Source organism: Conger conger, chromosome 4 (assembly GCF_963514075.1).
Source record: "Conger conger chromosome 4, fConCon1.1, whole genome shotgun sequence".
Lineage (NCBI taxonomy): Eukaryota > Metazoa > Chordata > Actinopteri > Anguilliformes > Congridae > Conger > Conger conger.
The window spans coordinates 68,621,354-68,644,521 of NC_083763.1; the positions used below are offsets into that span (position 1 = coordinate 68,621,354).

The 23,168-nt window shown below is 49.7% G+C and overlaps 1 protein-coding gene across 1 annotated transcript in view; it reads right to left on the reverse strand.

Moving 5' to 3' along the window:
- Positions 1-23,168, reverse strand: part of gpc1a (glypican 1a) — an 88,829-nt gene that overhangs the window by 14,915 nt on the left and 50,746 nt on the right. The window contains exon 3 of the mRNA XM_061239870.1: positions 10,620-11,008. Coding sequence (XP_061095854.1) covers positions 10,620-11,008 — 389 coding nt within the window. The remainder of the gene's footprint in view (positions 1-10,619; positions 11,009-23,168) is intronic.

A 23,168-nucleotide genomic window follows, 5' to 3' on the forward strand; every position in this document is an offset into this window, starting at 1 on the left:
ACGTTGTTAAACAGATGCAGACTGTGCAAACACAGAGCAGCTGCTCCCTGCGTTCCGTCATTACTCCTCATGTTTACAACAAACATCTTTATTCCTCAGCACCTTATTTTTATCCACTGTTGCGTCTATGCATATTAAGTTGTTTAAAGTGGTGTGTCCTCGCTGAAACATACATAACTAGCACCAGTCTTAACCTACAGGTACAGCCTCCCACTCCAGGACCCAGAACACTACACAGTAACCTGGAGAGCACAGGACCCTGAACACTACACAGTAACCTGGAGAACACAGGACCCTGAACACTACACAGTAACCTGGAGAACACAGAACCCTGAACTCTACGCAGTAACCTGGAGAACGCAGGACCCTGAACACTACACAGTAACCGGGAGAGCACAGGACCCTGAACACTACACAGTAACCTGGAGAACACAGGACCCTGAACACTACACAGTAACCTGGAGAACACAGAACCCTGAACACTACGCAGTAACCTGGAGAACGCAGGACCCTGAACACTACACAGTAACCTGGGGAACACAGGACCCTGAACACTACACAGTAACCTGGGGAACGCAGGACCCTGAACACTACACAGTAACTGGGAGAGCACAGGACCCTGAACACTACACAGTAACCTGGAGAACACAGGACCCTGAACACTACACAGTAACCTGGAGAACACAGAACCCTGAACACTACGCAGTAACCTGGAGAACGCAGGACCCTGAACACTACACAGTAACCTGGAGAACACAGGACCCTGAACACTACACAGTAACCTGGAGAACGCAGGACCCTGAACACTACACAGTAACCTGGGGAACACAGGACCCTGAACACTACACAGTAACCTGGGGAACACAGGACCCTGAACACTACACAGTAACCTGGAGAACACAGGACCCTGAACACTACACAGTAACCGGGAGAGCACAGGACCCTGAACACTACACAGTAACCGGGAGAGCACAGGACCCTGAACACTACACAGTAACCGGGAGAGCACTAGTTCCCCTCCTGAGCCTGTCTAAACAGCCCCATTTCCTGGACCCAGTGAGGCCCATCAGCTGGTGGGTCTCCGCAGGCCTGTACAGCAGACACTGGACAAACACAAATCTCACAGCTGCTTTCATCTGCAGTGCTAAATGCACGATGGTCTGGTTTAATGCCACAGCTTTAAGTCTGATGAGGCATTTACCATCTCTCTCACTCTCTCTCTCTCACGTACTCATGCACATATGGCGACACACAGGTACACCCACACACACACACACACACACACACACACAAACACACACGCACACGCACACGCACACGCACGCACACACACAAACACACACGCACACGCACACGCACGCACACACACAAACACACACACACACACACACACACACAGCGCCACTGCTCTCTGCCCAATGAGAGGCCAGCACAGTGATTCTCCAGCTCCCTTTCTCTCTGCGTCTGGACAGCAATTAACACTGCACCTCAATCATTAACCAACAAACACATCCCTGTTTGCCAAGCAATCTGAGGGCGAGCACTGTGAAATTACACGCTTTGGGAGACAAACAGATAGACACCCACTCCTTTATGCTTCAGAAGAAAAGTACATATTTTTACCTCCGTATTCACAAAATGTCACTGAGGGCTTCGTATTTCTTTAACGTGCGACAAGTCACCAATGCAATTTTCCACAAAGGGGAATATACTTAATATACTTCATTTGAGAAAAAACGAAATAAAAAAATAAAATCTAATCACAACATGATAATGCCATCACACTACATTGCAGCACACAAGTCAACAGGAAATATCTTGACATGAATCGCAGATCTATTTAACGGCTTGTAGTTGACAATGATATTTATTTCTTTATTTTGAAAATCAGCTTTGAGACCTCCTTTCAGAAAATTGGAGCTGACAATTTCAGCGAGCCTAGTCCCATTTTTTGACACATTGACAGTAATCTCTAAGAAGCTCCCTAAGAAGCTTTTAATTAGAATGTCAAACATGTCCAAACAATATTTTTGTATGTCATCAGTGAACGCATAACTGCTCAGACTGAAGACACTGGCCGTGTATTTATGAGGTTCTGTGACTACTGTTATGGTCCCTGACTAGGACCGTGCTGCACGCCATAACGAAGGCACTGTGAGGAAAGGTTTGTAAATAGTTGTTAAATAATTAAAAAGTATTTTGGAGCAAAAAGAGTGCAAGGCTTTCAATTCCTTTTTAATAATCAGTCAGCACCTCCTGAAGTCACTGGGTGAGTGCCTTAGTTTTCAGAAATCACCCCAGAATAGTCTTATAGACTCTGGAGTATGCTCCCCCCAGCTCCCATGCCTGCTATGTACACATTACATACATCACTGTGAGGCATTTAGCAGGCGTGATTATCCAGAGTGGGTTCAGCCCGGGGGCTGGTGGCCCTGCTTCCAGAGTGCTGGCCTGGCCACAGATCTGCAGATCGCTCTAATGGAAGCGGTGGATATTTTAAACGGACGGATTACGCCACATCAAAGCAGCAGAGCATCTGTGAGTCATCAGCTCCAAGCAGGCCGAGGGGAAGAGCCCACGAGGTTCCGTGTTTTATATAAGCCAGGATGTGTGTGTGTGTGTGTGTGTGTGTGTGTGTGTGTGTGTTTGTGCCTGTGTGTGTGTGCCTGTTTGTATGTGTGTGTATATGTGTGTTTGTGTGTGCCTGTTTGTGTGAGTGTGTGTGCGTGTGAGAGTGTGTGCGTGTGCCTGTGTGTATGTGTGTGTGTGTGTCTGTGTATGTGTGTGTGTGTATGAGTGTGTGTGTGTGTGTGTTTGTGCGTGGGTGTGAGAGGGTGAGTGTGTGTGTGTGTGTGTGTGTGTGTGTGTCTGTGTGTATGTGTGTGTGTGTGTGTCTGTGTGTATGTGTGTGGGTCTGTGTGTGAGTGTATGTGTATGTGTGTGTGTGTATGAGTGTGTGTGTGTGCGTGTTTGTGTGTGTGTGCGTGTGTGTGTGAGAGGGTGAGTGTGTGTGTGCCTGTGTGCATGTGTGTGGGTGTGCATGTGTGTAAGAGAGAGAGAGAGAGTGTGTGTCTTTCTGCTCTCCCAGGGTGCGGCGAACCCTCCAGCCAGTAAACCCAATGGGATCAGAAGGAGCACCAATCTGGCAACCAGCAGAGAGTGGGATTAAAACACCAGCCCGGCTGAACAGGACATCGCACGTGTGAGATCAGTGTGAGTGACCGTAGACACCTGTGCCCCGCACTGCCAGCTGCCCCGGGCCGAGTCTGGTGAGGTGTGAGGAGGCAGAAATGGCGCCCACGCGTCACCCTCATCGCGACTCCCTCTGTCACATCTGCCTCCATCTTCCCAGCAGCCCCCGCCACTGATTGGAGCCACGAAAGTGTGTGAGCCAATGAGAATGGACCTGATGCAATTAACAATCTTTTTTGATTGGTTCTGAGCCCGTTGCCCTGGCACACTGCAGGGGGCAGTAAATATTAATGCTACTGCTGCTACATCAGCCCTGATATCTGACCTCACCAGGCACAGTCACACTCGTCCACTACTCACATGCCTTCTTAACCCACCAGAGCAGGGCTGCCCAACCCTGCTCCTGGAAATCTACCATCTTGCAGGTATTCAGTTCAACTCTAACAAAGCCAGAGCTTGGTCAAATACAGATTTATTTGGGATTCAAATACTTTTATGAGTTCATCTGGTCTATTGGAGGGAACTGATGAAATACTCAAAGTGCAAACCACACCTGCTGGCCCTCTTGGCAGGCTCAATTCTACCAGGTGAGATCAAAAGAACATAGACATGTATTGGAATCCAACACACATTGGCATTCAATTGGCAAAAACAAAATAGCTCTCCCTCTCCACCTCAGCTGGTGTGTGGTGAGCGTTCTGGCGCAAATTGGCAGCTGTGCATCACCCAGGTGGGTGCTACACATTGTTGGTGCTTGAGGCGAGTTTCCTACTCATCTGTAAATATAAAATGTAATTATCTATCTAAATATGTATTTGACACAGGTCTAAACACAACTAGAGCAGCTAATTAGTAGTAGAATCGGTGCCAAATTAGAGTTGAAATGAAAACCTACAGGTTGGGCAGCCTTGCTTTATTGTGGCATACCGATATCTGTTCTAAGTACAGTACAGCCTTTTGTTTTTAAGTGGGGCAGCCTCTGGTCTACATTTGTTACAATACCAAGGTATAAAGGGATCACAAATGATCTCTCGGCTGTTTCGGGGTTTTTTTTTAATGATCGAGTGAAGCACTGCTATCACAAGAAAACTCTCCCATGCGGGGGTCCTGGTCCATTTTACAGGGGTAGAGCCAGGGCAGGCTAAGGGGCAAGGCCACACGTTTTCAGACTGGCTATGTCTGGGAGCCATGACGGCTCTGAATCAAGACAAAGGCCCGCACTCAGCAGTCTAAATTCACTGAGTCATCTGCATTGATCTTGGGTAATCTCAGTCAGTGTGACATCCTAGGAGGACTGGGGCTTGACAGACAGACAGAAGTGGGATTAACAAAATCCTGTAATACAGTACGAACCGCAAATGGTTTTAGGGCAGGAAAATAAACAGTGAACAAAGCACAGCAATTACGATAAAGTGGGTTTCGGAATATCTCCGCAAAGAGCCACTGCAGTCGAGCAAATGGGTTGATGGCCTTTTATGTGCTACTCCGGCGAGGGAACGCAGGGTATATAGCCACCCGAGGACAGTGGGAGAGTTATTAAACTCCCCTGATTCTGGGACCGGGCTGATTAGGCAGTGTACAGCGGCGCAGCGATCCGTGTTCAGAGGGATGAGGTGTAAACTGCATCCCACCGTGATTACCCGCTCGAGCGGAACATGAGTGAGTGAAATCCAGCGCTCACAGAGATTGTGTGAGCCTGCCGCAGCGCTCGTTTAGCGCTACGGGAACATGGCGGAGCGAAAGTGACTCACTGCAGACGGCTTTCTCCCTCCGAAACAAACGTTTTCGCCTTTTTCTCAGACCCCCTCTCCACCACCACCCACCCACCCCCCCCGTCTCCTCTCCCGTTCCCTGTGAAGGGACTTTCCTCCCCTCATCAGGTCTGTTTGTTTTGCCGCTGTTGTTCTCAGCGACATCGTTGTCAAGGGGGCGACATCGTAGGCGACCGGGGGAACGGGCAAGAACCTATTTTCGCCTCTACACGGAAAGTATGAGTTTCCCTGAGCCCTTTGGGCTGGCTGACGCCCCTGCTAAAAAAGAGCAACGTTGCACACGGCCTAGTTTTTTTTTGTACTTTTTTTTTGCCACATAATTTAACTGGCCTGGGAAACAGGAGTTGTGGTGCAGGACACAGGAAAGCGGTGTAGGGAGAGCCATGAAGGGGAGGCTTTGGGGTGGGGTGTTAATACACCGCTCTCAGGCACACAACTGGCCTGCCTTTGCATTATTCAGGCGCCCAGCTGCAGCTGTAACGCAGGGCCAATGGCGGGGCCCGCAGATCTACATAAGCCGCTGCCTGTTTGCACAGCTTGACTGTTACAGGCGTAGCCGAGGTTAACTGCCTCTCCGTAAGGGCCGCAACAGCGCCACCTCAACCGCCGGACCGTCAGCCCCCACCAAGGCCCAATCGCCCACTCACAATTTCCACTTCACTCTTCATTCGTGTTTCACACCTTCATCCTCGGTGCGTTCCCCCCCTCCTCCTCCGCAACGACCCGCATCCTGTTCGCTTTGCCGCTTAAGACACCGAAACCTCCCCCCCCCCCCGGAGGGGGGATTTAAAAGGAAAAACAGTGTTTAAACAAAGATTACCCGGGTCTGTTGACAGCATTAGCCGTTCCCCTCCCTCAGCCTCCAAGACGGCGCGTGCGGGGCCTGCAAACGCGCGGCGCACAGCGAGAGCGCTCAGTCATCCGCTGATTAACAGGCAGCGGCCTCGCCGTCGGGCGCAGGCGGAGCGGCAACAAAGACGGAAAAATCCGCATCCTTTCTCCCCGCTGCGACAATAGCGGTACGGGGCGAAGGAGACGGCAAGCGATGCGCTTTGTACGGCGCTTCAAAAGGTTTCACGTCGTAAGGGGAGGGGTAAATTCCGCGCTGGGTAACCATGCCGCGTAACGCAGCCAGTTTAAAGGCGAGCTGTAATTTCAATTCTGTGCCTTATGGACCCCCCCCCGTTGTGCCAATCAGACACGGAGTAGGTCGTTCACGGCACGTGGAGGTATCTGAAGATGGGGAAGGGGGGATGGGGTGGAAGAGTCCCGCAGAGCAGGTAGAAGCGAAGGGAGGAGAGAAAGAGAGAGGGAGAGGGGGGGGGTTGGATGAGTGGGGGGATGTTTAGAGTTTGATACAGGAGTGGTTAAAGTGGAGGGCTTTAGTACCTCCTTCCTCATAAAGAATCTACGTCACCCCCCTGCTGTTCCATATCAAAGCTGTAGGTGTGTTACAGCATCCAGCAGACTGTGCCTTTCAACACGCCCAGCTGAGACAGGTACCCACAGTGTCACACAGTTTCAGGCATTATTAAGCACATCTGGTGTCATACTGTACAAGGCGTCTAGCCTGGACCCCAAATAATAATGAGGTACAGTCATACTGTATTTAAATGCTCAGAAACAAAAACTTTTATGACGTTTCCAATAATACTAGGGGGTCGTGACTTCTATCAGCTGCAGAAATATATGTTTTTCCACTGAGCATCAGTAGCACAGTAATGACATTTCCAGGTCCTTAAGGTTAACACATGCAAGACAAGATGGTAGGATGTCACACGCCTGCATAAACACACTTGCACACGTGTGAACCTGCATGCAGGCACACCAATGCTCACCAAGGCACTCAATTAGGCTGCGGCTTCCTCGATTGGTCACGCGATACACAACCAAAGCCTTAACAGATGTGAGACTCCACAGGTCCACCCTGGGCCGGTCAGATTTCACCAGGATACCGAGACCCAGGGGTAAAACACAGCCCCACCCAGCCCACCCCCCTGTACCACTCCAACAAACGAGAGCAGGTACCGAGACCCCGGGGTAAAACACAGCCCCTCACGCCCCACCCCCCTGTACCACTCCAACAAACGAGAGCAGGTACCACGGCTCTTTACTCTGACCTTCACCGCTACAGCACGCTACAGCACGCTGCGGCGCGGGGGAAGGGATCCCGGGTATAAATGGGAGATTAATTGCGGCGCTGGAGCTCTGCGGAGCTCCGCGCCGGCTCTCTCCCCCTCGCGCCTGTCGTGTGACAGCCGCAGCCCGTCCCCCAGGGAGACGGCGGGGACCCCCCACTCCTCCGCACGGCGGAGAGAGGAACGGCAGGGTGACCTTGAGGCAAAGTCGTTTTCACATGCGGGCGGTCCCCGTCTGTGCGTCCTCTCCCTTCATCCTTCCCCCCGCCTCGCTTAGCAACGCCGACCGACAGCTTCAGCGCTGAAGCCAGGGGAGAGAGCAGCTTCAGCCGTCTCTGAGTGCGCTTTCCACGCGTCTCACAGTTAGCATGCACCCTTAGCGTGGTTCTCTACCACTGGACCTTACCACAGATTGTGGGTCCATATCCTCAGTGAGGTACTTACAGTGTACTTACAGTGCACTTAAGGTACATTTAACCCGTGATTCAAAATGTACATGTGGATTGTTGACTTTGAGAATTGGATTGTATATTTACCCTGCTGAAAAAAACACCTCCAGCTAGGTTTTGAAACAGCTGGTAGGCGGTTGACCAGTTCAGACCAGCTCCGAGCTCAACAAGGTTTGACCGGCTCAAGCTCTGTGTGGAAACAGCTGGTAGCTGGTCATTTCAAGCTGGTCATAGCTACATTTTATGGCAGGATAAGACGGCTTTTATGATATCATAATTATCCCCAGCCTCTAGGGTTTAGTAGAAGCAGTTCATATGTTAGCATAGCGCTGTTACATTAGCCTGAACGGCAATGCCAATATCAGTTCTGTTAGACAAATCAGCTGAGTATTTTTAAAGCTTCTAAACACACGATCAGTTTCATCAGAGATGGCAGCAGCAGGCGCTAAAAGGTCCCAGCGACACTGGGTAAAAAGCTGCACTAATTGCCAACATATTTCCATTCCTCCTCTCTGACTAACAAGTCCCTCCCTTCAAAGCCAAAAATCATGAAATATGCAGAGGACAGGAGAAAATGAAGACAGCTGCTGGCTCCATTCCTCTAAACGAGCGCAGAACGGCAGTTTGAGCACATTTGAAAGAGGGAGAGTGTGAGGGAGAGGGATTGAGAAACGGGCGAAAGAGAGAAAGAGAGGGAGGAGGAGAAGAGGATTTATGGTAATTTGGCAGGTCCCGGGGGGGGGCGCGGAACAGGACGTTCTGCCGAAATGCCAGGGTAACGCACCTCCCCAATATGTTGCCCTTTTCTCTGCCAATGGAGATCTATAGTATTTGTTGAATTGACTCATCCCATGGTTCCTAGCACTGGAATCCGGGGAAGGATTTTGAGGGCGCGCAAAGTCGGGACAGAGCACAGCTCATTACAAGAAGACACTGCATACACGTGCACATACATGCCTGCCTTCTTGTACCCAAATAATTTGAACAAGCTCCTTTATTGTATTCGGCTATGCCTGCCAACTTGATAATTTGGCACCGATATAAAGATAATAAATCAAACTGAGCCAGACAGGTTTAGCACCTATATAAAATATGAAGACTTATTTATGGATATCGCACACAGACAAGCCAATAAAAGCCCAATCTCTCTGTATCACTCGCCAAGATGTTAATTCTCCTCGTCGGACTCCCTGGGTCTGTCACACGCGGTCACTGAAGCACAACACATTCATGTTAAAAATACATCTGATTGGAAAAACAAAGGCTGATTCCTTCCAATTAGCTTTTTCTCCCCACTGCTGAATATTATCACCGCAGAAGAAAGTGGATTGATATTGTGTTGTGAGCCAACTGACAAAAGAGATATATTTGATTCTGGGAGAACATATACTGAAGAAGGCCGGAAGAAACCAAGAGAGAGAAAGAGGAGAAAGAGAGAGGAGCCGTTGGGCCCTTGAGCAAGGCCCTTAACCCTGCATTGCTCCAGGGGAGGACTGTCTCCTGCTTAGTCTAATCAACTGTACGTCGCTCTGGATAAGACATTAATTGGGGCAACATGGCTCAGGCAGTAAGAGCAGTCGTCTGGCAGTCGGAGGGTTGCCAGTTCGATCCCCCGCCCGGGCTGTGTCGAAGTGTCCCTGAGCAAGACACCTAACCTCCAAATGCTCTTGACAAGCTGGTCGGTGCCTTCCATGGCAACCAATCGCCGTTGGTGTGTGAGTGTGTGTATGAATGGGTAAACAGGAAGCATCAATTGTACTGCGCTTTGGATAAAGGCGCTATATAGAATTTTTTTTTTTAATTAATTTATGTAATGTAATGAGCATGAACAGTCGCAGTTTCTTCTCTGAAAAGCCAACCTGAGACACTGTTACTTTCATTGGGTTTTTAAACAGAAACCAACAGCAACCAGAAATGCAGGACTGCCTTCCATTTGTAAAGTTACAGGCAGTTAAGTAAATACCCTTGAGTTCTTGGACTGAACCCCCCCCCCCCGCCCCTAACAAAATAAATGGCAATACAGAAAGCCAGGGATGGACAGAGTTGGGGGTCAATTCCATTTTAGTTCGGCAATTGAAATGCAACCTTTTCTTTTCCAAGTCCTCACATGAAATTTTTTTCATAACGGGGAATGAATTATAAACGCTTTGTTGAATCAAGGGAACCGAAATGGAATTGACCCGAGCGCTAGCCTCCTCTGGCCGATAGCTTTGTGTAGCTCTGCCCGGCTGCCTGGCCAAGGAGAGACGACCCAGCCAGCTGAATAGGACATCCGTAACTATTCATTGTGCAGAACTGGACAGAACCTCTGTGTTCCGCAGTGAAGGAGCCCACTGCAGTACTTTCTGTTCTATTAAAATGGAATGATGAGAACATAAGAACACACAATGGACAGAACAGGCCATACGGTCCTCCTGTGACCCAAGTATAACCTCGGTTATATATAAAAAATGCTGCATTCTTTCACCAACAAACAAAAAACTGCCATCCAGTTTTAAAGAGTAAAAAGGTTATGGATATCCTATTCTTCTCTCCAAGCTCCAAGGCCAAGCTAGCTGGGTAACCTGGGTCAAATAAGTGTTTTAGATTCAAATACTTTTTCTACGCTTCACACTTTGGCTTCTCTGGTGTATTGGAACATATGGAATACTATGAAATAAGTGCAAACCCCACCTTCCGGTCCCCTTGCTCGGCTCAATTGCACCAAGAAAGATTAATGAAACACATAAAAGTATTTGAATAAAAAACAATTATGTATTTGACCCAGGTCTGCAAGCTACACTGGCTAGTGGCAGTGAGAGCTAAGGTGGACACAGCCCACAAGGCCCTGCTACGACTCAGTTCTAACCCACAAGGCCCAGCTAGGACTCCGTTATAACCCACAAGGCCCTGCTATGACTCAGTTATAACCCACAAGGCCCTGCTAGGACTCAGTTATCACCCACAAGGCCCTGCTACGACTCAGTTATCACCCACAAGGCCCTGCTACGACTCAGTTATAGCCCACAAGGCCCAGCTAGGACTCCGTTACCACCCACAGACACCAGCCCTCCCGCCCCTGGCCGTACCTGGGAGACCTTGCGCACCACCTCGCCGGCCACGGTCAGGCCCTGGACGAAGGAGCGGGCGGCGATGATGGCGCGGCTGGCCTTGAGCTTCAGGTCGCGGGGCACGTCGCCGAAGGGCCGCAGGGTCTCGGCCTGCTTGGCCACGCACTCCAGGTACTCGTCGCCGATGACGTACTGCGGGTGGGAGGCCTTGAAGGCCCTCTCCAGCAGCCGCGCCCACAGGTCGTTGAAGGTCTCCTCCAGGTTGACGCTGGCGCCGCGCTGGTAGCGCCGCAGCTCCCCGTACAGGTCCTGGAAGATGTGCGCGTTCTGGGAGTACAGCGACCCGTAGACGGACAGGAAGGACTGCACCGAGCGCTCCGAGCCGTTCAGCAGCTCCAGGAAATAGCCTGCGGGGAAACGGGGGGGGAAAGAAAAGAAAAATCAACTCCATGCGGGGCTCGATGGCGCTCGCTTCAGTTTTGGAGCATTTACTACTGAAAACCTATGTGTGCTAACAGGACATAGCCTGTGGATTAAATAAACAAAAACTTGACGCTCTCAGAAATAAAGGTACGGAAAGTGCCTGAAACGGTACAAATGTTTGTCGCTGGGGGAGTACCCTATAGATACAGTATTTACGTATCTCTTTGCCAGAAAGATGTAGCGCACAAAGAGAACATTATTGCACACACACACATACACGCAGACAACCACACACACACACACACACAGGTTAAAACAGGTTTTTCTGTCATAAGTGTACTCAGTGGCTGACTCTCCACTGTGGCCACACCCCTTATTACATCATAATAACAGTGGTATAAGGCCTCCATCACACTTCGTGGTAACCACGACCACCAGAGCCAATGGGAAGGGCAGTGGAGACCTGGGTCTGTTCAGCTCCCAGACTGGACGCCTCCTGCTCTGTGCGTGCCATGTGACTGCTGAGAGACAGCTGGATTATGCCTCTCCAGGAAAGTATGGCTTGCATAACAAGATCTATTATTATATGATCTCTGCCTCCTCCTATGTTCACATTAAGTGTCCGGGGCCATGGCTGTCATTATAGTCTGACCATCCCCATTGAGTACATGCAGTCAACACAAGCGATAATTAACATTTCAGTTCAACACACACCCTCAAGTCATACACATACAGTATGAGGTGACACTTCTGAAAGCCGCTGGCTATTGACGATACAGAATGCAGTGGACTACAAGCAGACTATAATGACAGCCATGGCCCCGGACACTTAATGTGAACATAGGAGGACAACAACACATGAAGCCATTGTGTTTGTGGCCTTCAGGTCTGTCTGGAGAAGCGGTCATGTCTGCCTTTTACACAATTCCCTGCATCAGCGGCCGTGTCTCACCAGAAGTGACCGCTGTCTCGCTTTTCAGCCATTCCTTTTCCAAGTCACCTCTAATGTTTTCGCAAAGAAGAAGGAAGTGTAAGATGCTTTGTCAGAAGAGAAATTCATGAAACCAAATCCAGTCACAAGAAGCGGGCAACATATATTTCATAAAGTGGTGATTCATCCGCAGTGACACCACTCCTCTCTCATCCACAGCGGTTTTGCCGTGAAAAGACCTCGCTCCGTGCCACTGCTTTAAACACAGCTGCACATTTTTCCCTGATGACTGCATTTCTCTTCTCTTTTTTTTTTTTTTTGGGTAGATTCAAGACGCAATAAGCAAATGGAAAAGAAACCTCTTACAAAACACATCACGAGTTTTTAAATAAAAAAAGAGGAAGAAGGACACCGCAATGACACACACACACACACAGCCACACAACTCCCAGACCGCAATGACAGACACACAAACACAACCGCACACCCACACACCACAGTGACACACACACACACACACACACACACACACAGCAGGGGATTTTGGTACAAATGCTGCCAGCACGCAAAGAAAGACAAAACAGATCACACAGAAATTAGTCATGACATATAACCAGACGAGACCCAGCACTCAACCGGCCAATTACTCTTCACCCCGTTCCCTAACACACTCCAGTGACGTTCACACACCGTCCGAGAATAGCCCAGTATCCTCGGTGCTTCACATTCTTTCTTTACGAACACCTAATTTCCTCTGTCTCTGTCTCGCTCTCTCCCACTCCCTGCACACCACTCCACCTCCCCCTCTCTTAAGTAACGGAGGTCGGCCTCCCCTCTTTCCTCCCCGTACTCTCCATCCCTCACGGCACGGACGGGGGGATGCGAGGGCGCTATTCGCAGCAGGGCTCGGCACTGGAAATTGGATTAGGCGATTCCCAGCGCTGCATGCTGCCAGACACAGTGACACAAATCTAACATGAGCTGCACTGCACTGTAATAGCCCCGTGTTAGATGTACGGCACCCAGTGTTGAGCCCAGTGCTTGGCCATGCTCAGAAAATGGCCGACGCGGCATTGCGAGTTCATGCCTTTCCAATACCAGTCACAGAAACCCCCCTAGAAACACCCAGACGGTGAATTGTCAGACAAACACTGGGATTGTCTTGGTCCTTATGACAGGAGAATTAATCAAATCTACCTGTCCACTGCATACTGTCCGGCTTCGCTGAGTGTTCCCAAGAAAAACGTCTCCATTTCCCACTATGTCTTACTCTCATGGACTACTGTGGAGATCTGGCATCAAAGCTGAGGACTGGGCATCAAACCAGAATATGAGTTCACTTCCGGTGATCAGGCACAGATTCTTAAACCTTCAGCAAGGTATTTTAACTTTAACTGCTCCAGTACATACTCAGTTGTAAAAACACCTCAAATAAACCCAGGTAGCACACGATGATATGGCAATTTTCTTTTAAAATGGTACAACAAGGAAGTGAGAAGTGGGGTTAAATGATAACAATTCTGGTACACTTTAACAGCTTAAATTTATGCTTAGCACCTCAAAACCACAACTTCACAGCTCCAGTGTAAATAGGTCTAGATCACACTTCCAGGAAAACATTGCAAGGAGGTGTTTGCAACCTGATAAAATCGTGAGAGTACGTCTTCACAACTTTCTACAACCAAAATTATTTAAAAACATCACCTGGCTTGCTTGTAAGGCCTTGTAAGTCAAACAATAACTACGCCAGCCATTGGTCGAGTTATGTGGATTGGAAATGGCTAGAAACCAGGACCTCTGAGGCCTTCTGCAGGCTGTCCGCGAGGGAGAGGGGAACATACGACATAGGCCATAGACTGGAAGTCAACAGACCAGGGTCAAGTACGTACACTATTTTGTACTCAGATACTTGTCTGTGCTTCACTGAGCTTGTCTGGTGTATTGGAACCTATGAAATTACAAAAAGTGCAAACCCTGCTGAAAAAACAGCTCAAGCTAGTTTTGGATCAGCTGGTAGCCGGTTGACCAGTTCAGTCGCGCACCATACGTAAGATGGTTTGACCAGCTGAAGCTATTTTTTCTGGTAGCTGGTCATTTCAAGATGGTCATAGCTGGATTTTTGGAGGTCCTCTTTTGTTGGCTCAATTGCACCAGGCAAGATCAATGGAGCACAGAAAAGCATTTGAATCCAAGGTCACCCAGGTCTGGTCTTTACACACTGGGTAAAATGTTAATGAATTTCTGTGTACTGAAAATCCACAGCAGTGGAAACAGCGGCGGGTAAAAGCAGACAGAGTCAGGCACTGAGTGCGGACAGGGTGAGACTTAAAATTTCTCGACACAGCGCTCTGCTGTCTAAGATCTCTGCCACTATTTGAATGTCAAGACGGCGCGTGTGAAGCAACTGACGTCTTCGACGGGGGCGGGTTTCTGACAGCCGAAGCCTTGTCTTCCTGAAAGCAGCAAGCGTCACTAGGCAACGTAGCGCTGCAAAACCTCATCACATCAAACAAAGAGCCTGATTCTGTGTCAATAGCTGACCTCTGATTCATCATCTGCTAAACCAAAAATACTGTGACTGGACGACACTTGCAGCAGATGACTGTGTTGCTTGGATTACTACATTTCAAACAGAAGATGGAAATGAAGATCTGTTACCATTTGCCATTTAAGACCCGCAGATAGCCGGACTTCGGATAGAAAATGCCAGGTTTTTTCCACAGCCCTTACCACAGACGTGCTTTTCACTTCGGGAAACTTATAGGCCTACATACACAAAAAGAAAACACTCACGCTTACAAATGCTTAACGCCCCAGAGTGTGTAGGCTGAGGAGGAAGAGAGAAGGCGAGAGAGAGAGACAAATCTGTTCATAGCATAGTAAACCCATGGTCCTATCCATGAAAAAAACCAAGATTCAATTTAAGGAAGGCTGACTTTCGAACCTTGAAAAGGGATCTATAAACAAAAGACAGCCAGCTTGGTCACAGACATGGTTTGGCAGTGGCGAGGCACAGAAGGGCTAGCTGTGGAATCCCCGCCCCCCCCATACCCATCCCCTCCATGTAGACGGGACCAGATCTGGTGTCTACGTAGAGGAGGGCAGGTACAGAATCAAAACAATGGTAGGACTGCTGTGACCAGTGGCTGCCGCAAGACTGGATTGACCCCGGATGTTTTCCAGGTAAAAATTCCAATACTCTCTCCTTGCCAGCACTCCTGTTCAGTGTATGTCCTGTATCTGAAAGACCAACAAGTCTCACTGCATCATGTTACATCACATTACAATTTAAAACAGGTGGGGCCCTTCCCTGGCCACCCTGAGGGAAGGGCACCTTTAGTACCAGGACAAGGTAAACAGCTGATTGTGAGAGGTCTACTCCAGAGCCTGGAGTTGTGACAGGGGTGTGTCACAAGAAAAAATGTATCCTCCATTTCTCCACTTGTCTCCTCTCCCCATACTTCTGGATAGGAGATGAGGTGGTAGTGGAGAAAAGGAGCGCTGGTGTAAAATCCAGCTATGGCCGGCGTGAAATTGCCAGACACCAGCTGTTTCAAAAACATGAGCTGGTCAAACCGCATTCAGTATGGAGCTGGTCTGAACTGGTCGACCAGCTACCAGATGTTTCAACCCTGAGCTTCAGCTTCTTTTTTCTTCGCGGAGTGGCCATCTCCCCTCATACCGCCGTCCGGCGACAGCTCCTGGCTGAAGGCCAAGCTGAGAGACAGCCGGCTACCATCTCGCAAAATCAATGACAGGGGAAAAAAAACACCAACACACACGGAGGTACGCCGGCTGACTAATCTACTGACAGCGCAGGAGTCCTGCCAAGACACACTGAGAACAGCACAGACTGACTGAAATCTACTGACAGCGCAGGAGTCCTGCCAAGACACACTGAGAACAGCACAGACTGACTGAAATCTACTGACAGCGCAGGAGTCCTGCCAAGACACACCGAGAACAGCACAGACTGACTGAAATCTACTGACAGCGCAGGAGTCCTGCCAAGACACACTGAGAACAGCACAGACTGACTGAAATCTACTGACAGTGCAGGAGTCCTGCCAAGACACACTGAGAACAGCACAGACTGACTGAAATCTACTGACAGTGCAGGAGTCCTGCCAAAACACACTGAGAACAGCACAGACTGACTGAAATCTACTGACAGCGCAGGAGTCCTGCCAAGACACACTGAGAACAGCACAGACTGACTGAAATCTACTGACAGCGCAGGAGTCCTGCCAAGACACACTGAGAACAGCACAGACTGACTGAAATCTACTGACAGCGCAGGAGTCCTGCCAAGACACACTGAGAACAGCACAGACTGGCTGAAATCTACTGACAGCGCAGGAGTCCTGCCAAGACACACTGAGAACAGCACAGACTGACTGAAATCTACTGAGGAATTCTCCTGAGACACACGTAACAGTACAGACGGAAGTACAGACTGAATAACTACACTGCAAACTGTCTCATTACAAAACTAAAACAATTGTTAAGACAGAGTCCTGCCAAAACGCACTGAGAACACCAGACAAACTGCGATGTACAGGCAGGAGTTTAAGCCCTGTATGTGCCCTCCTAAAGAGAAAGCATTAGTCTCAATTCACCCCAGTGGACCTGCACTCTAATAAAAACTACTACAGCAAGAGCCATCTTTCTAACAGCCATTATTTTTAAAAGTTTTAAAAAATAATGATTGCACAATATTGTCTTTTTGCCTTGATGGGAAGGCATTTAATGTGATTCACCGCTCGGTTTATAACTCTCATAAAAGCCGCGCTCTGGTGTCTTAGCACTTTGTCGCCCCCCCCCATCCGACACCCCCACCCCCACCCCCCCACCCCTGGGTCTCATTAAAATCTCACTCTGCATTATTGTCCCCAATGCAAGTAACATCCTCGAAAGCGTATGAAATATTGAGGGATTTGTTACAGACTTAGCTAGCCAATTAATGGACATCGTGGCTGTTTCCAATTTCAACGATGAGCAATGCCACTGGTCGAGACGTGGCTATCCCCCGGTGAGAGCTAATCAAATGAAACATTGCCCTAGAGTATGACCTCCCGGTGACCCACAAGAGCCGTTCTCACTGGCCACAGCGGAGTTGAGACAGCGGACGTGGAGCGCTGCTGACTCAAACCTTGTTCTAAAGTTGAGCCCGGGGTGGCAGGACCGCACACCGGGAGGAGAAGCGGCAGGCTGGAGCAGGGAGCGCTCTGCCCCTGTCTGAGATCTGAGGGCTGGGCTCCGCGGCGTGGCATGTTCCTGCTAGCGGCTCGCAGCAGTGCTCTGTGGATGCTGAGGTGCAGGGGCAGGTCACCTCTGCCGCACGGGTTTATGACACATAAAAGACTTGACAAGAGCTGCCAGCGACACACACACAGTAAAGCACACACACAGGCTGCTCAATCCGTAAAAGATGAGTGAGCACCACATTCTCAAATTGAATCCGGCCCATGCCAGTGTCACCTGCAGCCAGCAGCCCTACAGGGGAGGTGCATGATTGGCTTTGCACCACCCAAGGGATGGGAGGGATTCAGTCCGCAGGGACAGCGGCGTGCATTGCTCGAGCGACCCCTGGTGGCTGTCCAAGCACCTGTGGCTTGCTCTCGGCACACGTGTGACTGGGTCTCCTCCGCTCCCGCTCTGAACATGTGGCTTGTGACTTTAATGTGAAAAGAAGCAGTTGGTACCACGTGTTTCGGCGCAGAACCATGGGTTCTGTCTCTAGCTGGCAGCAGAGGGTGGACATGAACACAGTCATTCCATTCAATTCAGTGGTATTTCAGTGACAAATTCATAAAACCACTGCAAACCAGTGCAAACACACACATCCAGCCACCCTCACTTTAAGGAGACAACAAATTAGTGAGGGAGTGACAGGCAAAGAATATGAGAGGAAGAGAGAACAAGAAAAAGAGATGGATGGAGATGCTCTGGCAATACCGATGCATTTTGTTAGGCAGTAAAACAAACAGAAATTTAAAATATGCATTCATTTCGGCAACATGAGTCAAAGTGAAACAAAACAAGGGAGGAAGCGAAAATGAAAGATATATAAAAAGAGAGAGAGAGAGAAAGGGAAGGAAAGGGAGAGAGTGAACGATGGATAGGGAGCAGTGAAAAGCAGAGGGGGGAGGCGGCAGCTCTAACCGAATTCCCCTCACATACGCAGACGCCCCCCCCAACGCCCTGCTCTGGCTGAGTGATGGGCAGCCATGATGGCATTAACGGCACGCTAGCAGAACCGGCTACGCTGTTCATTAGCACCCACACCGAGACACAGGAGGAGAGAGAGAGAGACAGAAAGAGAGAGAGCGAGAGGAAGAGAAGGGGGCGGTGGAGGGTGGTGATGCGGGAACAGAAACCCTTTTCACACACGCTTTCTCCCGAAATGTTGCGAAACTTCACCGTGCAGGGGTCAGATGTGAACGAGATGAGATTTGTATTGTATCAACGTATCTGACAGCCGCGTCACGTGCAGACAACTATTACTGGCGCTGTCATGTGTGAATGCAATACGCCCATTATGATAAAGGATAGCTGTTGCTTGTGAACGAGAGAAGCCACTAGTGTTGCCGGGAAAAATGAATACGGCAACGTTCTGCATCCCACGAGTGAAAACGTGTAGAGACAGAGACGGAGAGAAAGAGAGATGGAGAGGACGAGGCACTGGAGACTGATGACGAGGGAAGAGAGAGAGGGATGAAGAGAAGAAGAAATGGAGGGAGAGCATGTGGTGGGAGGAAAGAGAGAGGCGGTGGATCAAAGCAGTGCTCAAAGAGAAGGAAGAGAAGACGGGACAAGAGATTGAGAAACTGTGTGTGAGAGAGAGATAGAGAGGGAGAGAAATATGCATGTGTGTAAGAGAGAGGCAGGGGGAGAGAGAGAGAGAGAGAGAGAGAAAGAGTATGTGTGTGAGAGGCAGGGGAGAGAGAGAGAGAGAGAGAGAGAGAGAGTATGTGTGTGAGAGAGGCAGGGGGGAGAGAGAGAGAGAGTATGTGTGTGTGTGAGAGAGGCAGGGGAGAGAGAGAGAGAGAGAGAGAGAGAGAGAGAGAATGAGTATGTGTGTGAGAGAGGCAGGGGGGGAGAGAGAGAGAGAGAAAGAGAAAGAGTATGCGTGTGAGAGAGAGGCAGGGGGGAGAGAGAGAGAGAGAGTATGTGTGTGAGAGAGGCAGGGGGGAGAGAGAGAGAGAGAGAGAGTATGTGTGTGAGAGGCAGGGGGGAGAGAGAGAGAGAGAGTATGTGTGTGAGAGAGGCAGGGGGGAGAGAGAGAGAGAGAGTATGTGTGTGAGAGAGGCAGGGGAGAGAGAGAGAGAGAGAGTATGTGTGTGAGAGAGATGAGAGTGTGTGTGCGTGACAGAGTATGGAGTATGGAGGAAGGCAGGCTCAGGAGACGGAGGGAGAGAGATATAGAGAGATGGAGAGAGAGGGGGAGAGGGAGAGAGATAGAGAGAGGGATTGAGAGGTAGAGAGGGAGAGAGTGATAGAGAGGGAGAGAGTGATAGAGAGAGAGAGGGGTCGCCTCAGCGCTGATGTCGGTGGAGATCTGATTCCCGCAAATTTTGTTTGTCCATGCTGAGAACAGGCGCTGATCCAGTTAGCGGCGTGCTCAGCGGCTCTGAGCGGGGGGGGCTCTGAGCGGGGGGCCGGAGCAGCGGAGGGCGGTGAGAGCTCGCTGACACAAGGCCTTCCCTCGCCGTCTCCGCGTCCCCCGCGCCGCGGCTGCCAGAACGCCACAGACGGCCTCCTCCCTCTCTCACACCTCCCATTGTTGTCGCCCTGGCGCACTTCCGCTCCAACGTCAACGTCACCGAGGGAACCACGGCTTCAGGAAAACAACCTCATCGAATGCCACGCCACAGGACGACCTGTAGCGTAGTGGTTAAGGTACATGACCGGGACCCGTAAGGTCGGTGGTTCAATCCCCGGTGTAGCCACAATAAGAGCCGCGCAGCCACTGGGCCCTCGAGCAAGGCCCTTATCCGTGCATTGCTCCAGGGGAGGACTGTCACCTGCTTAGTCTAATCAACTGGACGTCGCTCTGGATAAGAGCGCCTGCCAAATACCATTAATGTAATGTCATTTCAATGCTCAAAACAAGAAACTTTGAGTCAAAAGCTAAATACAACATGACTATGTACAGTATTTGACAGTGTAAGACAATGATTTGGTATAAATCAGGAATGTGCAGTTCCGATCCTGGAGGGCCGGTGTCTAGGCCTATGCAGGTTTCTGTTTCCCCCAATCACCCAGGCCCAATCGGCTAACTGTCCCTGTGCACCAATTTGGGTTCACTTGTAGATTAGACCGTAGCAAAACATTTTACTTTGGGAGGCAAGTGGAGACCTCAGCTGTCAATCATGAGCTTATGAATAACTGGAGCTAAAATGTGAAATCAGGCATGTGATTTAGCTGATTAACATCATCTAACACGGATCATAGGCCTGACTGTCCCTCCCTGCTCTGGAGAGCTTTATTGAGGTGGAGCCACCAGCATGAGTCCGAAGATTTTTACACATCATACACAGACAGTGCTACAGAAACTTCAAATCCCTTTGAGATAACAGTGTCTGGCAGTGGCTACATTACTGCACCTCAGACGCTTTGGTTTTTAATGGCAGGAGGAACGTGATTGGCTAGCCAACTGGGCTTGCCATTGCAAGGTTACCCTTGAGTGAGCCACTTAACCCGAATTCCTTCAGGATACATCCAGTTGCATAAACAGATTGTAAGGAATGCAAGCTGTGTAAAAAAAAAAAATGTCAAAAATGTACCCCGGAGCAAGAAACCTCAATTACCTGCAGTGAAAAATGCATCTACCTCCTCACACAGGTAAGAGAAGGTGTCACAATGTTTACAGTCACCAGGGCAACAGTGCCTGCTGAGAGACTGATGATAGAATATAATGCAGGTATTGAAAAAAAGGAGCAATCCTTTGCCAAGAGCAACAATTACCACAGAAACAAGCACTCTGGTAATGATAGTAGTGGAAGGTGTGTTTAAGATGAGTATACTGTAGATATTGACATGGTCTTTATGTGAATCTCTCTGTCTGTGTACCCACCCTCTTTATCGCACTTTTCACTGTAGTGAGTGGAGCTTCATTTTAAGGGGGAGACTGTTGCCCCCGTCTCGGCAGTGCAGTACAAGCAGGCCTGGGAAGACTGCAGGCGGCTGTCCGTCAGCCTAAAGCACCGCCTGAGGGGTCAGAGTTCAAGCTAGAGTGACCTCATAAGACCACGCCATCAAGTGGGTCTGAGTCATGCAGTAGGTGTGGTCCACAGGTAAGGCTGGCCACTCTACTGCTAGAGGAGGTCCAGTGGAAATTGACCGTGACCGTTTCAGTGACTAAAACACGATAAACAGAAATGGGCCTCGACCCGACACTGCACTGGCGACAGCACGGTCGTTCTGCGCTCCAGATGAACCCAAAGAGAAGACGGATGAGGAAACAGTCCCTCAGTTCAAAGACAAGTGCACAGCTGGACAACAGCAACTGTGAGAGGATGACGCAATTCTGGGTGAGTCAGCTGCAGAAGGACTCCTTTCGAAGTGTTTATCTGTCAGACTGTATACTGCTCGGCCAGGACACTCGGCTAACCGCCCGAGAGTCACTCAGCCCCATTAAGTCCACTCAGATGTGGTAATGACTCCTGCATATTAAGAAAGCAGAGACAGAGGACAGGGAGGGTGTGACATCGCCTGTTGCGTGTGTACCGCGAGTGCCGCTACTCCGCCCGTCATAAAGCACAAGGCGTTCCTGCGGCGCTGTGATCACACGCTAAGATCTAAGAGGTGTCTCTGAGTCCAGTGGCAATAACACGCACATAACAGACACTTTCTCAACAGCAGTGACAGGGCCATGAGATCAAAACACACACACAAACACACACACAGCCACGCACACACACAGTTAAACACACATACACAGATACACACAGACACTCACACACACACACACACACACAGCCACGCACACATATACACACACATACACACACACTCGCACACACACACACACGCGCACTCACACACACACACATACACACACACAGTGAGACAGTGGCTTTTGGGGCAGCAGCATTTTTCTCCACAGCACATGCACCTTCATTTAGAGAAAACTGGCACACGTGAACGTGGAAATGATTTTGATAGAGTGAGGAACAAAGCCCTTAACGGAACCATAGGGACAGGGCTCGGAATGAGGCACTCCATCAGGCAAAGGACTGGAGTCAGATCCAATGAAGTTTACAGACAAGTTTTTAAGCAGACCAAAAGAAACAAAAAAAGAAGTTTCCAAGTGGGTTGAAGATTTCCCCAAAGATGGAGGAATCGAGGCTCAAGAGGGAAAAAAAGAGCAGAAGAGCATCTGCGTGCGGTTTAATATCTCCCCTGAGACGGTGGGGTGGACAGCCAGCCTCAGCCACGTGCCCTGCTGCCACAGACAGACTCAGGTACACACACTCTGTCAGCGGAGCTCTCGCTCCCTGTGATCCCTCTGACCCGTGTGTGTGTGTGTGTATGTGTGTGTGTGTGTGTGTGTGTGTGTGTGTGTATGTGTGAGCGTACGGTCCGTTGCATCCAGATGCACCGTGCAGCTCCATTACCCAGCTCCACCTGTCACCATAACAACACCTTCTGGCCCACGCACCTGTCTGCACTCCGCCCTGTCCACTCTGACCAATGGGACACGTCCCTGTGGCAGCCCGAGTCATCATCGCCTCCTTCCCACACACTCTCAGCTCCAGTCCCCTGCAGCAGGTGCCATCACCAGCCCCACACACACACACACACACACACACACACTTACATACACACACACACACACACGCACACACACACACTTACATACACACACTCACACTCACACACACACTCACACACTTACATACACACACACAATTACACACACACACACACACACTCACACACACACTCACACACTTACATACACACACACAATTACACACACACACACACACACTCACACACTTACATACACACACACACACACTTACATACACACACCTATACACACTTACACACACACACGCACACACACACACACTTACATACACACACACACACAATTACACACACACACACACTCTTACATACACACACACCTATACACACTTACACACACACACACAAATACATATACATACACACACACACACCGACTGCATTCAGTACAG